This window comes from Myotis lucifugus, unplaced genomic scaffold (assembly GCF_000147115.1).
Source record: "Myotis lucifugus unplaced genomic scaffold, Myoluc2.0 scaffold_114, whole genome shotgun sequence".
NCBI lineage: Eukaryota > Metazoa > Chordata > Mammalia > Chiroptera > Vespertilionidae > Myotis > Myotis lucifugus.
In genome coordinates, this window is record NW_005871162.1 from 1,688,982 (window position 1) to 1,705,440 (window position 16,459).

The 16,459-nt window shown below is 38.7% G+C and overlaps 1 protein-coding gene across 2 annotated transcripts in view; it reads right to left on the minus strand.

Annotated features, from left to right (window-relative positions):
• Positions 1 to 16,459, minus strand: part of ZFPM2 (zinc finger protein, FOG family member 2) — a 330,056-nt gene that overhangs the window by 131,921 nt on the left and 181,676 nt on the right. For both annotated transcript variants that reach the window (XM_023757791.1, XM_006093337.3), the window contains exon 4: positions 8,215 to 8,326. In XM_023757791.1, the coding sequence (XP_023613559.1) occupies positions 8,215 to 8,326 (112 nt within the window). The remainder of the gene's footprint in view (positions 1 to 8,214; positions 8,327 to 16,459) is intronic.

Here is a 16,459-nt window from a genome sequence, read left to right on the forward strand (position 1 = left end):
CGTGTCCGGCCTGTCTTGCTCAGTCCTGATCAGCAGGACCCCCTGCAGCAAGCTAACCTACTGATTGGAGCGTCTGTCCCCTGGTGGTCAGTGCATGTCATAGTGACTGGTCTACCGTCTGCCCCCAGTGGTCAGTGCACGTCATAGTGAGTGGGTGAGCGGCCTTAGCATATCATTAGCATATTACGCTTTGATTGGTTGAACGGCCAACCAGACAACCACACACTTAGCATATTAGGCTTTTATTATATAAAGAACTATTCATAGTATCTTACTCTGGAAAAAATCTACTACCCTGAAGAGTTGTCCCTCGTTTTAGTTGACAAAGATACTTTTGGGGGTAGCTTTCAAGATTAGCATCTCTTTGAATGACAAGCTAACCTACCTGAATGACAGTCAGTCACCTGTCAAAAGGCCTCACACTGCCTTTTTCGTTTTTATACCTATAAAATGGATATAATCTTAGTTCTTATCATTTACCATCACCCTAACTGGGTTTTTACCCTTAAGAGACAGAAGCTTCATTCATGCATGGATCCAGGGTACTTAGGGATATTTTTTCTCCAGCATATGATATAGCATGAAGTAATTAATAGTATGTATTATATGCAGGATTATTTACCAACATTTCATTAAGGAAACTCACAGCGATATTGATATGAGAACAAATGCATTTTTTCATATCACATAGCATACATTAATAATAACTAAGGAAATAAACTATTTGGTACGAACAGAAGCAGACTGGAATAACATCATTAAATCACCCACAAAACTGTAAAAATATAGCAAATGCATAGTAAAGTGTGAAATGACAGAAGGCCCGATATTTGCTAAAGTTGCTGTCATCCTGCAATCTGCAACGGACAGTAAATAACATAGTCACTACCGGGGTCACTTGTCTTGACCTTAAGAACCCCTCAGAAATGACAATTTGACTCAAAACGGTGGTTTTCTAAAGCAGCTATTTTTACAACCACTGGTTCCCAGAACAGGCATAAGAAATTGCTCACTCCCCAGAACATCTCTCATTCTTACAGAACATACCCAGAAAAAGCCTCAGATGTTCATGACACACGTTGGGTTTTCGGCAGCGCGTTATCCTGTGGAGCTCTGCAATCAATTACTGTTATACCACCATCATTAATAATTTTCTTAATGAAAATGATTCTGTTGATCTCTGTTGTATTTTAATTATCAGAGTTAAGCATAATTACACTGCAGCTCTGAGCTGGCATGTGGACTCCTTTAGGGTGCAATTTTGTTTTAACACACTGATAATGTAATTTTACATTGTGTCAGTTTGTTTGGTTATTATCCAGTTGTACAATTCCACTGTATTCCTGATAACAGATAATAACCTTAGTACCTCCTATATCCTGAAGTCATTTAAAAAGCAATATTGGAATTCTGTGACTCGCTAACTTAATCGCCTTATGATTTTATAATTCCTGCTGTTAAATATTGGGTTCAGGCACCCACCTCTTGTAAGAATTCTGTAAAACTAGACAATAGTTACACATTTTCTATGAATTACCGATAGGAAATAAAGACTTTATTTTAAGCACATTTTCCCCTTTAAATTCTTATGTCTTATTTCTATGATATTAGGTCCTTTAGGTAAAGTTGCTTGAAGGCTAGTTTAAAAATTGGCTGCCACTTTAGACAAGGCTATTGTTTCAAAGTTCTAGGAACATGTAACAGATCCTCTATTTTTAACGTGGAAAATAGTCCAGACTTTTGCAAGAATCCTTACAATGAAAGATCTTTGTGTTGAAAAATTGATCAATTTAGTCAGTGTGCAGAAAGTTGCTCACCCAAGATAGGTCATATTAGAATGTGTCACTAATTCAACGGTGCCTAGTATAAGACCTGGAACACAGTAGACAATCAATATAGGCTTAACTGAATTAACTGCATGGCTACATTTGTGCAAACAACAAAAATCAGAACTTTGAAGATGATCCTACAATGATTTTGAGATTGATCTTCTGTATGACTTTTAATTGCCGTGGTCTTAAAAGCAACAGAGAAATTGGGAAAAAGTACTGCTGTCACTGCTGTTTTTATTTCTTGGACACTTTCTCTTTAAAGCCAAACCATAGAATGAGAAAAAGAAAGTCTGACTGATAAACATGTAGTATGCAATTTGGGAAGAAGAGCAATAACCTACAACCACATCTTCAAAACTTTGCTAATTGTATATTTGGTAACTTAGGATGACATATTTAAGACTAAATCCCAATTTCATTATGTGTGAGCTATATATCCTTTAACTAATGACTTAACTTATTTGGACCTTGGTTTACTCATCCACAAAGTGGGAAGACGCTGCTTACATCATGAGCTTGTAATGGTAAATAAGAAAATGTATGTACAGCATTTAAAATAATACCTGGCATAAAATAAGTGCTTATTAAATGGTAACTGCTATTACTAGTATTAATATTATAATTATATTAGCATTTTTATGACTTTCATTAAAAATAGAAATATCATGTGCCCCCCTCCCCCCCCAAAAAAAAAATCCAATAATATCTCCTGCAAAGGCTTCAGTTCTCTGATTCTGTAATACGATTCTCTGCAGGTACCGTGGGTTCACAGTGACTGAAAGGGACTTATGGAATTCCTGGCTATAAATCTTGTATCAGACAATCATGTTTTCTTGCATACTTGGAGGCCTGGCTTCATTTCCTCTAATTTGTATTGACTTATGAGTACAGGGCAAATATCCTATATAATAAAAGCCTAATATGCTAAGTGTCTGGTCATCCATTCAACTAATCAAAGTGTAATATGCTAATGATATGCTAAGGCCGCTCAACTGCTCACTATGACATGAACCGACCACCAGGGGGCAGACGCTCCAACTAGTAGGTTAGCTTGCTGTTGGGGTCCGGCTGATTGAGACTGAGTGAGATGGGCCGGGCACTCCCTGGAGCCCTCCTGTGGTCTCTCCCCGGCTGGCCAACCTCCCATGTCCCTCCCCGGCCCTGATCATGCACTGGTGGGGACCCACGCCTGGCCTGTGCCCTCTCGTAATCCGGGAGCTCTCGGGGGATGTCAGAGAGCCGGTTTCGGCTCGATCCTGCAGGCCAGGCCGAGGGAGCCCACTGGTGCATGGATTTGTGCACCGGGCTTCTAGTGATATTTATAATAACATACACAGTTAGTGCGTGGGTGCATCTTCCCCAAAATTCTGTGAGATGGCCACTGCTATTCCATTTTTACAGCTGAGAAAATCAAGATTTAGAGAGGGAAAATGACTTGCCCAAAGTTACATATGAGCAACCGTTGTTTCACAATGAAATTGTAGGGAAAGAGAAAAGGAGAGAGAGAGAGAGAGAGAGAGAGAGAGAGAGAGAGAGAGAGAGAGAGAGAGAGAAGAGAGGGAGGGAGAGAGAGAAAGACTGATTTGTTGTCCCACTTATTTATGCATTCATTGGTTGCTTCTATTATGTGCCCTAACTAGCAAGAGAACCTGCAACCTTAGCGTATGGGTAGGATGATTGAGCTACCTGGCCAGAGCAAGAATAAAGGCTTAATTTTACTAGTAAATACTCAGAAAAACAAAACTCAAATTAAGCCATTTACTTTTTATATATAAAAGGGCCACCAATATTGTGCAACCACTCTAAAGAACAGAATGTTACAGAGCAAAGAAGACACCATGCTGTACAACTGAAACTAATACAAAATAATATCCAGTGTAAACTGTAATTGAAAAAGAAAAAAAGAGAAGACAAGCTCCAACATTCGATAGGCATTAGTGGATTTTAGTAGTAAGTGGGCAGACTTTGCTCATCCTACCCCCTAGCAACCTCCCTTTCACTTCAGCATAGTGCTTTTTAGTCTTTTTTCACTGCAGATAAGTAAATTAGAATTATCTGGAGTCTGTTGAAAATAATGGCAAAAACAGACGACCCAACAAGTCTGGTCCATCAATGTCTGGATGACCTAATTACTTTCTGGAATGACAGGGGGTAGTTGAGGCAGGAAAAACATACATCAGATTATAACATTAACGCCAAATACTATTCTTTTCTGACATTGATGAAACAAGATGATGGCGGGCAGTTAAGCAGCACAAAGTGATATAATACATTTTATAATAATTATTTGATGAACGCCCTGGCAATGAAAATTTTATAATTATATTTAATTTCATTACTAGCCCACATTTAATAATACTTCAAGAAGTGTGTCTCTTAAGTGGTAATAGTTACATATTAAGTGGCCTATGGACACAACATAAAAATATCAAAAATTTCACAGTCAAGGCAATTTTTAAAAACACTGCACATATGCATTTTACATCCTATTTGTAAATAGGTGCTAATGTACTCTCAGTTAGCCATCTCATATAATAATGATTTTGGCATAGAATGCCTAAGTCATGTAGGTTCTCAGCTAGAAAACAAAATAAGGAAATCTGGGTGCATGGATGTTAGCCCAATAAGCAACCATGTATGTGTGTGTGGCAATAGTACTTTGGTTTCATTGGGGAAACTATTTATCCTCCATCTTAGTGGTTCCTGTGGGGATAATTCTACTCTTTGGCCCTAAGGATGATTGTAGTCGGTGAGGGAGAGTCAGGGAGAGTCATAGCGATTAACTGGTTTAGGGATTGGTATGTGATATATCCCACTAAACATCTGGAAAAGCTCTTTTCGTTGGAATTGTTGAGCTGGTAGAATAAGTCTGGAGCTTCCCACTGCCTGAGGAGACTACAGGAGAATGAAGCTCACAAAAGAAAGAGGAAGCAGAACAAAAGAAAGAGGAAGCAGAAGACAGAGAGAGACAATCTGGGGACAAGGTTTGAACAACTGGATGAAGGTGTTCCTGAAGTCCAGAACTGCCATGGACTCTCAGGTCCATGAGCATATGAATGCCCCTCCTCCCAACACACACACACACACACACACACGTGAACTTCTATCACTTGAAAACAAGAGCTCCCAAAATAACATACACACTATGACAGCTGTGGGCAAACTACGGCCCGTTTGAAATGAATAAAACTAAATAAAAAAAAAAGACCGTACCCTTTTATGTAATGATGTTTACTTTGAATTTATATTAGTTCACACAAACACTCCATCCATGCTTTTGTTCCGGCCCTCCGGTCCAGTTTAAGAACCCATTGTGGCCCTCGAGTCAAAAAGTTTGCCCACCCCTGCACTATGACAATGCCTCACACATTAGAGATTTTCAAGTCAATATTGTTAAATCTGAATTGCTAATCCTTCCACCTACAAAACGCATTGCTTTGAGGAGTTCTGTCATACCTGCTGGCTTTAACGACAAAAGGCTTCAGAGCCAGTGTGGTCCTGGGAGGTATGCTTCTCGGGGTCACATTTTCCATGACGCGAATGATCCCTATTCCAATCCCAAAATATTAAGGTACTCCCAGAATTTGAAGACCTACCGTGGGGAGCTACCCCCTCCCTCCAATGAAAATCTGAGTTCTAGAAAGTAACATCAGGCCTCCGAAGCCCATTGAGGAGATGAGCGTAGAGTCTACAGCAGAGTTTTCCCAAGTGTGTTGCCCAGAGCACTAATCCCCGTGGAAGTCCATTGGGAAGAAAACACAGACACACACTTTGGGAAGTTCCACATTAACATATACTCCGTGATTTCTGGACATGAAGGTCAGCGTGGTTTGGGAGGATCTTCTCATCTTGTAACAGTCACACGTGCAAAGGCAGAGTCCCATAGGACACGGAGTACAGAATTTGGAATTGTCAAGATCTGGATTCAAACTTGGCTCCATTGTTAGCTCTCCATGCCCAAGGACAACCATCCTACCTCTCTAAGCCACAAGGCCAAATTGTGTCCAATGAAAAAAAAAACCTGCACATCTCACTGAGCTGTTTAAATCTTGATGCAGGGAGAACATATTCCACTGTGTATAACTCAGACCCTAAGCTAGACCAATGTGCGTGGGAACCCCACTTCAACCTCTGCGCATATTAGCTCCGTGACCGTGGCAAATTACTTACCCTACGAATTCGCAATTTCCCCTTGTTAAAATGAGGTAGTATATTCATTACCTTATGGGAGGTTTACATGATGATTAAATGAAATAATGCATATATAGTTATTGGAGTCCCTGCTATTTGAACAGCAATACTAATTGTTCTTGTGGGGTGAACAATATCTAATTGCCTTTTGTAGAAACTATGAAATGGCAAGAATTCAAATGGTTCATCATCATAGTATGTGAAGTGTCTATTATAGTCTCTGGCAAGCATTAATCATTGGTTTATCTGGTCAACCAATCAATATTTATTTCGTTTTTTGTTTTGTTTTGTATAAGCAGCATGCCAGACCAAAGATAGAAAGGCGACTAAGACACAGTCCTTGCCCTCAGTAAATGTGGAGTAGATTGGAAAGGCAGGAAATAGCTTACTTTTTACTTTCTCTTCCTAAACACATAAAATTATAATCATAAAATAAGGCAATGAAGAGGAATGAAAGAAGTAAGTACAATTTGGTATGGGAATACAAAGGGCGGGGACTCAAGGGTGCTTAATAAATGTGACCATTATTATCCAGGTACAAGGCTAGCATGAGTTTTATCAGTTAATTATTAATTAATAAGCTTCCATAAATTACTCAAAATTTATTGCCAAGAGGCTTGAGGTATATCCAACTATAATAAAAAAGTACTCCATTGAACACTGAATTAGAATTTTGTTATTTTCCTTATATAACAATGTAACCATCGTCTCTTCCAAAAGAATGCCTGATTTTCAGATGCAATGGATTTGGGTTATGATAGGAGAACAGCTATCCCCTTGCTTCATCCATACTACAGAGCCATCATGCAGATAAGATATTGCACAGCAAAAAAAAAAAAAAAGTTATTCCCAGTAATTAACCCTATATTCCAAGATCCCTTTTGTATTTTGGCATCCTGAATTTGGGCATTGGGAGGCTGGTTCACTGTACTGTTTCTTTCCACGTTGATAGATCATATTGATGTATCCTGGGAAAATTCTACCTTCTCTTCCAGCTGAAAGCTCCCCCACCCGCATACCACAGGTATTTAGGGTTACAAACTAGCGGGTATGGGACCAGCAATCATAGAAGGGAAAGGGATATAATCAGATCCTGCTGTGCAGATTGTTTTCTTAGCTTGCAAATTCCCTTTTTCCGGTGTTTCAACTTTCAAAGGCTATGGCAGTTTAAAGGCAATCCTCTTATAAGTGTACAAATTATAATGATTATAGGAACAAGTTGTAATTGTTCCTAGCAAGTTTTTAAGAGTCTTTGATGTTATGATTAGTGTTTTCTATGTTAATACATTGATAGGGGCGCTTATTTGCTTGGTCCCTTGTACGCTTTCATGGTGTCTAGGTTCAATGTGCAAATACATCTTTGATCTCAGTAGGTCTATTTGGTAAAAAACGAAAGCTAGAAGAAATTAAACATGAGAAGCACAAGGTTTTGCAATATTTACAAAGCGGAGCGATGAGGGATTTCGCTGGAAAAAGTACAGAGCTCGGGTCCATAACTTGAATATGGAGGAAAGGGCCCCAAACCACACCACACACGAGGAGGGGGCTGTGGTTTGGAGAGCCAGTCCCGCAATAGGCCACCGCCTAGCTGTGAGCTGCGGCTCGGCTCCTTTGTAGCCAGGGCATAGCTGGATGACACTGTCTAGGTTGATGTCTCATTGAGCAAATCAAAGGCAAAGCTCTGCAAGCCATCGCTTCCTCCTGCCCGGCCCCCTCCTGCCCTTCAGAAATCGCTACTGGGGAGAATTCCATTTTTGCCAGGGTTTCATTTTAAGGTACCCTCCCGTCAAGAGTGATTTCAAGAAACTGGCTGGAATGTGGTCTCCTGGAGCATACACCTTGACAGGAAGTGCTAAATGTCACCAGGAATTTGCTTCTTGGTAGATAATGCCTGCAAGGGAAACCTGGGATTTCCTCAACCCGGCCATCACTGAAAACGGAGAACAAGGAAGGGGTACTCAAATATGAACCAAGTTTAGGAAACTGTGTGTGGCGCTAAGTAATTCATGGCATAGTACTGTTTGTTTTACGTTGTAAAAAAGCACCAGGCTTTGCTGCAAACACAGGTAAGAGAAATCGTAAGAGGAAAAGGAAGAGAGGATCAAATTTGATTCCAGCTCATTTGGCGCTGTTTTGCAATTCTCAGGTTTCAATACTTCCAAAGAAGGAGGGACGGGGTCTTGCATTTTACCTTTGCTGTACACAATGCAGTTGTTTTTGTTGTCCTCCACTCCTTGCCAAGTCACATCCAGCAGCCACTTGGGACCAGCAGTCAGCACCATGGGGGCCTGAGCCTTTGTCTTCTGCAGAAAGAATGATAACAAACAGATGCCATTGGCTTTCATTGATTAAAACCTTGAATAATAACGGATCATTTTATTTTTTTTTTACAAACAACTAAATCTCCAGAAGCATAATCCAAGTCCTTATTCCCCTGCCTCCTGATATCTTGTTAAGATGACAGAAGCTGTGAAACTTTCCAGCTTGCACTAATCTGAATGGTAGAATTATTATCAAGGATTTCCCCCCCTAAATGATACTGGATCAGATCGCCAAGATTAGTCAGATCTCTTGTGGCTCTGAATTATAAAGAGAATGCAGATGACTTTCATTGCAAAGAGCAGGGTGTTTAGAAGTGAACTTTAGACACATTGTCCTTTCCTATCAACAGGATCTCACTATTTCCTGAAACAGACAGGAAAGAATGTAAAGAATCAGGATCCATTTCAAAGCTCTATCCTGAGCAACGTTTATATTAGAGTAGGAATTTATTCTGAATGAATAATGAAATCTACTCGACCCCTTTGCTAAGTGTGGATATATAGTCCGTCTGTAGCTGAAATAATAATAATAATAATAATAATAATAATCCACCATACATTGTCTTCAGAAAGACTATAAAAGGGGAATTATGAATAAAATCAAACGCAAAGCAAGTAAAGCATGATATCCTCTGAGAGGCAGAGAAGCAGGGAGACAAAATGTTTCCAGGGGACATTTTAAATACGAGGTTCAAAAGGCTCAGCATTTTAGGTTGTTTCTTTAACGATGTTGATGAATGTACACGGCAGGAAATAAACTGGGAGGAAATAAGCTTAGCAAGACTCTTGTTTCTGATGAGTCACAGTGAACTGGCATTCAGACTTTTATCATTCAGCAGCCCATGTTCTGTATATCAAATATCATAAAACCACAACACAGAGCACAATACAAGGGTCTCCAGGTAATTTCTGAACTGCATTTTCACCTAGATACGATCCTGCCAGAGAGACCTCGGCCCAGTCTGGGACTTTCCCACATGTTTTGTGCTATCACCAATTTCCCAAATTGGCATTAACAAGTGTTCGCTTGAGGAGTTCCATGTAATCTGGCCACCTCAAATCTCTGAGGAATCTGGGAAACCCGTTTCACCCGCTGAATGACAACAATGATAACGCATGAGACATGGACCCATTGTTAACTGCGGAGCCATATTAAAAACGCTGCATGTTAAAAGGAAGGCTAACCCATTTCTTGAAGTTTCAATTGTATGATGAGAGATAAAACTACCACAGAATACACAATTTAATGAAAACATGAACCATGATGGATACATTTAAAAAGAAGTTGAAAAAATACTTCAAATATTAAAACAGAAGAGGTAGTAAACCAGATCAATTGCAAGAAATACTGGCATACTGATTTTTCATATTCATACTTTGATTCATTTCAAAGTCTTAATTTTTCAAACACATATCTTGATATTTAGCTAGTGTAACCATTAGAAAACAAGTATCTGAAAGCCCTGTAGGCAAGAAGTAGTTTTATATCATGTTGTAATTTTTAACAATCTAGGCAAAATATTATCAAGTTGTCTCTAGGGTTACCCGTCTGAGTGACCATTTCTATTTATTTCCATTTTCAAACCAGAATTTGAGCACAGGCAAGCTTCTTCAATCTGAAATGATAGTGACCCATATCCAATTAAACAGTAGGTCTTAATTATGCATATTTTAGCTCCTTTTATTACCAGAGAAACAGTTAAGTCCACAGATCAGGGTCAGCAGTTCTCCAAGCAGTAAGCAGAGCAAGTCACGGGAGACAGTCCACCATTCAAAGAAACCTGTCTATGATGGATTTAGTCATTTTCTTTGTAACATCTGCTTCTTCTGATTTGAAAGAATAGATTTCAACAACAGACACTTGGCCCCGTTTCTTTGTATTCTATTATTTCATTTTAATTATTTAATCTTTATATTCCATAGTTCTTAAAGCCATATGGATTTCTACACAGTAAATGAGCTTTTACAATTTTTGATAGATAGTATAAAAATAGATATTGATCACTTAAACACTTTAGGGAATCTTTAAGTGTAAAGTAAATCAATTGCTCTTCCATTCATTTCACAAACAAACCAATGAACAGAGTCCTTTGCGTGGTGCTAAAAATATGTTCAGGCATTTTTTTGGTGAAGGATACAGATACGTTAAAAAAAGTTTGATATAATGCAAAAAGTAGCATGGTAAGGAGTGTAACATCACGAGTAAACTGTTTGCAGGTCAGTGAAGGGCGAGAAAGAAATTCCTGTCCTGTGGATTCTGGAAGGATTTCATAGAAGAGGTGATACTCAGGCAAGATCTTAAAGGATAGACAGGAGGAATTTACAATTTCTGGTAATAGCATGGCCATAGTCTGAATAAAATATATGTACATGTGTACAAGAAATAGTGAGTAGTTCTGGACTCTTTTGTTTAAGTTCTTATAAAGTCTGTTCTTGGTATGTAGAAAGCACTAGATAAACATTAGCTGTCATCATCATCATCATCATCATCAATATTATTATTATCATCATGAGTAGGAGGAAGGAACACAGCATATGGAAGGGCAGGTTAGAACAGATCTTGAAGGTCCTCTTCTTATTAGGCAAAACCTTTTGTGCTGAAATCTCGAAGAAGAATAAAGCCAGTAAAGATGGTTTGAGCAGGAAAAAATAAGGATTCTATTATTTCATATATATTTTCAGATAAAGAAATAGCAACTCAAAAATTTAATAATTTCTTTTAGGTAAAATAGCTTGTAGAAGGCAGGGCCCTTATTTATATTTATCTCTTGTTTCCAAACTACTCCTCCTAGGGTGACCAACCATCTGGGATGGAAGCATTTCCCAAGATATTTTCAGTGTTAAAAATGGAAAGTCCTGAGCATATTGGGATGCGTTTTTCACGTCCACTCCTACTATTACTACTATCAAAATATTAGCTGTTTATATCTATTGAGTACTTGCTAAATGTTGGGTATTAAGTACTTTCCTAGAATTTTTGTTTTTGATTTTTTTTAACTCCAAGAGTTAGGCATGAACATTTTCTCCAGTTTTTACATGGGCCAATTAATATTTAAAGCAGTTAATTTTGTGGCACAATAAAAACCATTAATTAATATCTTTCCTTAATGGTAAATTAGGCATAATACCTTTTAAAACTTTGGAAGTCTTTATTATGCTTGGGTATAGGTACACTCTGACTTACTAAGAAACTAAATTAAAGAGGAAACAATTTCTTTTTCTCCAAATCAATAAAGCAAAAGCAAAAATTTACCAAAGATTTGCTGAAAGCTATATCCAAGCTGTAGAGTAAATAAGTAGATAAAAAAATCTCAAGGGACCAGTTATTACAGTTTCGAGCAGGTAAGTCAATTTCTTTCGGAAGAAGTCAACTTTCGTAGAGATTGACTGCCTTCAAAGAAGATTACCAAGTGTGAGAGGGAAGGAGTTTGTCAGGATTATATGAAATCCACACTCCAGCAAAACCCATGAATAGAAAATAACAGTAATGTTCACATTGATCATTAGGCTTACTTTCCAATGCCTCTCTCTATCATAAGGATTTATACAAGAGTTAAGAGTGGAAGCAACTTTACATTCAATGATTTCACAACTGAAGAAATGAAGGCCAAGATCTTTATCTAGTCTCCTACAGAGAATACAGTTGCAACAATATGATGAGAAAAGAGAGCAGATGTAAAAGGTGTGGCAGGCAGAAATCTGGGCCCCAAAGATGTCCGTGCTCTAGTCACCTGGAACCTGAGCATATGTCACCTTACTTGGTAAAAGGGATTTTAAAGATACGATTAAGGTTTAGGACCATGACATGACCAGGCAACCCTGGATTATCTGGATAGACCCAATCTAAACACAGGAGATTTCTTAAGTAGAAGAAAAAGGCAGCAGTAGATCAAAGAGATTGGACATGAAATGATTCCACCTGCTGCATTTGAGGATGGCAAGCTGAGGCCTCAGCTAAGGAATGCCATGGTCTAGAAACTGGGAGGGACATCAATTAAAGGGAGCAAAGAAGTGGACTTCAGTTCTGCAGACTCCAGGATCTGAATTCTTCTGCCAGCAATCTGAATGAGCAGAAAATGAATTCTCCCCAGACCACTGCGTCCCAACCCGCCCCCCCCCCCCACACACACAGAAAAGAACACATCTGACAAACTGATTTTAGTCTCTAGAGATTCATACTGGACTTCTGATCTATACAACTTCAATGTAATACATTTGTGTGGTTTTAAGCCACTAAGTGTATGGTAATTTGTTCTGGCAGTAATTGAAAACCAATACAAAAGACATTCAGAATCACTGACTTAAGGTTAAAAAACAGATGATAACTTCCTCATCAAATGTGCTCAAAGGTATAAAACAATTTTCCCTGGGTGGGGATAACACCAAATCTTCACTGCCATTCTAAAATCATTAGATATGTTTGATGTTTGTGCCTTAAAGTACGAGGAAATACACAGTAGTGACTAATAATTCCTGCTTCTGTAATTAGGAATTTAAAACATTTCATGGTTCATCATTGACCTTAGAGTTGAGGTGTAGCAGAAAGAACACTGCTGTTCTTAGAGTTAGATGATGTACGTTTTAATCCTGACACATGCTACTGGTGGGTTCTGGGAAGAGAAAATCACTTGAACTTGAACATTCTGAACTTCACAAGTACATCTGAGAAATGGGCAATACTTCCTATCTCAAAGCTTGCCATGGAAAGCAAGTGACACAGTGTAGAGTACACCAAAGATGCATGTCAAACTTTTGCTAAATATCTATATGAATAGATGCACTAAAAATGTACAAAAACGTGCTGAATCCCTACTATTTCTCAGGCACTGGTAATATCTGTCATCATTAGCATAGATGTCGAGACCAACACCATTATCCATTTTAAAAGTGGGGTAGTCACTAATGCCACCGATCATTTATTTCCAACTCTCCACTTTCCAGGTCTCTTTGAAAGTTAGGTGTGGTCGTATCACTTCACTTGACCAATGAAATTGAACAAGGACTGACTCATGTCACTTTCACACAGAAGCTGTAGGAGCCAATGGACCACCATGATGCCTTGACTTTGCTGCATTGATCTTGTAAGCCTGCAAAGAGGAAGGAAGCCCTCACAATATTCATGGACCATGAGGAGGAAAAACCACCTTTTTTAAATGTAAAGAGCTATTGTGATATTAGGGTTGCTTGCAACCTCAGCAAACCTTGGCTTATTCTCACTTGTACAAAGGTTTTCATCATTTTTTGTTTGTACTGAAATAACCCCTGGATTTTTTGCAGGTTAAAGTTTGCACTTTATCTATATCTAGGCCGTCTCTTTCAATAATAAATCAATTCAAGGTACATAACAGGAGCCCTGAATTTCAGTGAAGCTGGAATGTTTTAAAAAGGAAAAGAAACTGTGCACTTTTGAGGGCTCCCCATTGTAAGTTGAACAAAATTTCCCCCCCTGGACACTCTCTGAACCCAGAGTTTCATGCTTAGACAGTCTACAACTAGACAAACTTGACAAGGACAAAATGGGTCAAAAGTGTCATTTCTTAGGAATAATTAGAATCATCTAATGTGGATAAAAGAGGTCAGACTAGCATCCACTTCTCACTAACCTTTGGAGTTACTGGACCGACAAAGGAGGTAGCCTTCAATAAATGTTTATACTGGAGCCAAAAGGTTAATGGAGATAAAAGTAGACAGCCCAAAGGTAAAGAACAGAAGATAATTCTAACCCAAGAAACTGGTGACATAATGTGGTCTTAGAGATTCCAAATTTTGCTGGAAATATTTGTTAAAGATTTCCAAAACGAGGCTTAGGAAGAGCTAGAAGTCTTAGAAAAATCTGACCCATGAGACGAGCCTGACACCACAGCCTTTTAAAAGAACGAGGTGTCATTTAATGGAAAAACTGGCCTCCACTGATTTTAGTCCAGGAAATATAACAAAATCTCATTAGAGAATCTCGAGCCAGTACCATGCGATGTGGCTGGATGCTGATGAAAATGCTTTTGGGGTATTGCTTCCACAACTGAGTAATAGGTGAAAAGGACTGAGGGCTGTTTTGCAAAATTCATAGCTGCTTTAAGAATTCATAGCTGTTTCTATTCTTTCACCTCTAAAAACATATTCGAAGGGAGGCATAAAAATTTCCAAATTACTGCAGACATTAGACTTATACAGTTAGAACTAAAAAAACACACACACAAAAAAAAACCACCTCCCAATCTCTCCCAACTGCATTATTCACAAGTATATGAAAAAGGATAGTGTATGTGATTCCACCATGCACTACCACAGGGGAAATTTTATACAGGAAGTTTCAGTTAATGCATCCAAATAGTTCTCCACACTGGAATGAAATTCAAATTCAATCCGATGGTCACGAAAACATTGATCACTCCCTATAACTGTGTGCAGTCCCTAATGACAGTGAACCTGAGTTTAAAAATTCCCTTCATCAATAGCCTATCCTAAGGAGGTGTAACAACTTAAAATCTTTGACTACCTGGAGTTGAAAGAAATATCAAGTAATAATTCAAGGCCCTGCAATAATTGTATTTTCAGTAACTATGGGCATGGTCTATAGTTTCAATATTACTGATTTGACTGGAACTGTAAAACTTTTAGCATGATGATTTCCACCTAATAGAACTGTGCTTTTTAGTAAATACCCTTTCAAAAGTTATACAGGACACCGTGTGAATGTTTGAGCTTGATGCTAGTGAGGCGGATAACTTTTTTCTTTTAGGAAGTAGAGTATTACATTAAACTACATACACAGAAACAGTCTACTCTATGTGGTCCTGTGGTTGGCATTATTTGTGTAATGCTATAAAAACAGGTGCTCAGTAATAACACCTAAATGTTCTCCATGCCTAATTAATCCCAGACATTATTAGACATGACGATGTAAGCCATGTGCCTCCATTAAAATCATTGGCTTCCATTTCAAAATAGCATAGAATGGCCACTGGACTACATTGGGAGAGTCTCAGTCTTCCTTTTTTTTTAAAAAAAATATATATTTTTACTGCTTTCAGAAAGAAAGTGAGAGGGAGAGATAGGTAGAAACATCAATGATGAGAGATAATCACTGATTGGCTGCCTCCTGCATGCCCCACACTTGCGATAGAGCCACAACTGGGGCACGTGCCCTGATCAGGAATCAAACCGGTAACCTCCTGGTTCATAGGTTGAAGCTCAACCACTGAGCCATGCTGGCCAGGCTTCCTTTTGTTTATTGTGTCTAAAATCACGGGCCTGGGGAGGAGAGACACAGTCACAGAGTGACTGACAGAGAGACAGAGAGACAGAGAGACAGATAATAAATTACAAATAGATTTAAACAGGTCACTGTAAGAACTCCCAAACTGATACCACATGTCTTATCCATAGTTCTTGTTTAAAAGCAACAAGACTCAACTTAGTAAGAGATGATCAAATTTGTATTGCTTGAAAAAAACAAAAAACTGATGTGCTAGACACATTTTCAAACTCAAGCTCCAATAAGTGTAAGTTTGCTCTTAAATTAGAAAATACGTGAAAACTCGAGGTTAGAAAGACATCAGATGGGATGTGATTGAACGGGAACCGCTACCCTATACCATTAGGCACACAAGGGGTCTATGGATGGATACCCAGGAAGGTTTCCTGAGAGAGTGCTTCTCTGGGTATTTGGTGGGTCTACAAAATGCCTTCCTGGGCGGGCAGCCGCAGCAGGAGGCCGCCGAGCCTCTGCGAACAAACGCCCTAAGGCCACTGGGGTAGGTAGGCTCTCCAACACGCGAAGAGGCTTTGCAGAAACAAAATGAGTGTGAAATAAAATGATAGAATCCTTGGCCACCGTATCCACACTCCTGATGTCAAAGACAGTTTTATCTCTAGGAACCAAAAATTTAAATAATCATTATCTGCGAGGTATATTTGCTTTTAGTTCTCAAAACTGTTGAAACACATTATCTTAACATGCGTCACTGCTTAAATATAGGCATTTCAGTATAAGAAATAGTTACCTTCAGGAAAGGGAACGCAAATAGTTTGATATATCTATCTATCTATATCTACATATATGTAATTAAAATAATCTCTTTACTTCCAAATAAAAAGGATCACTGTGTGATATTT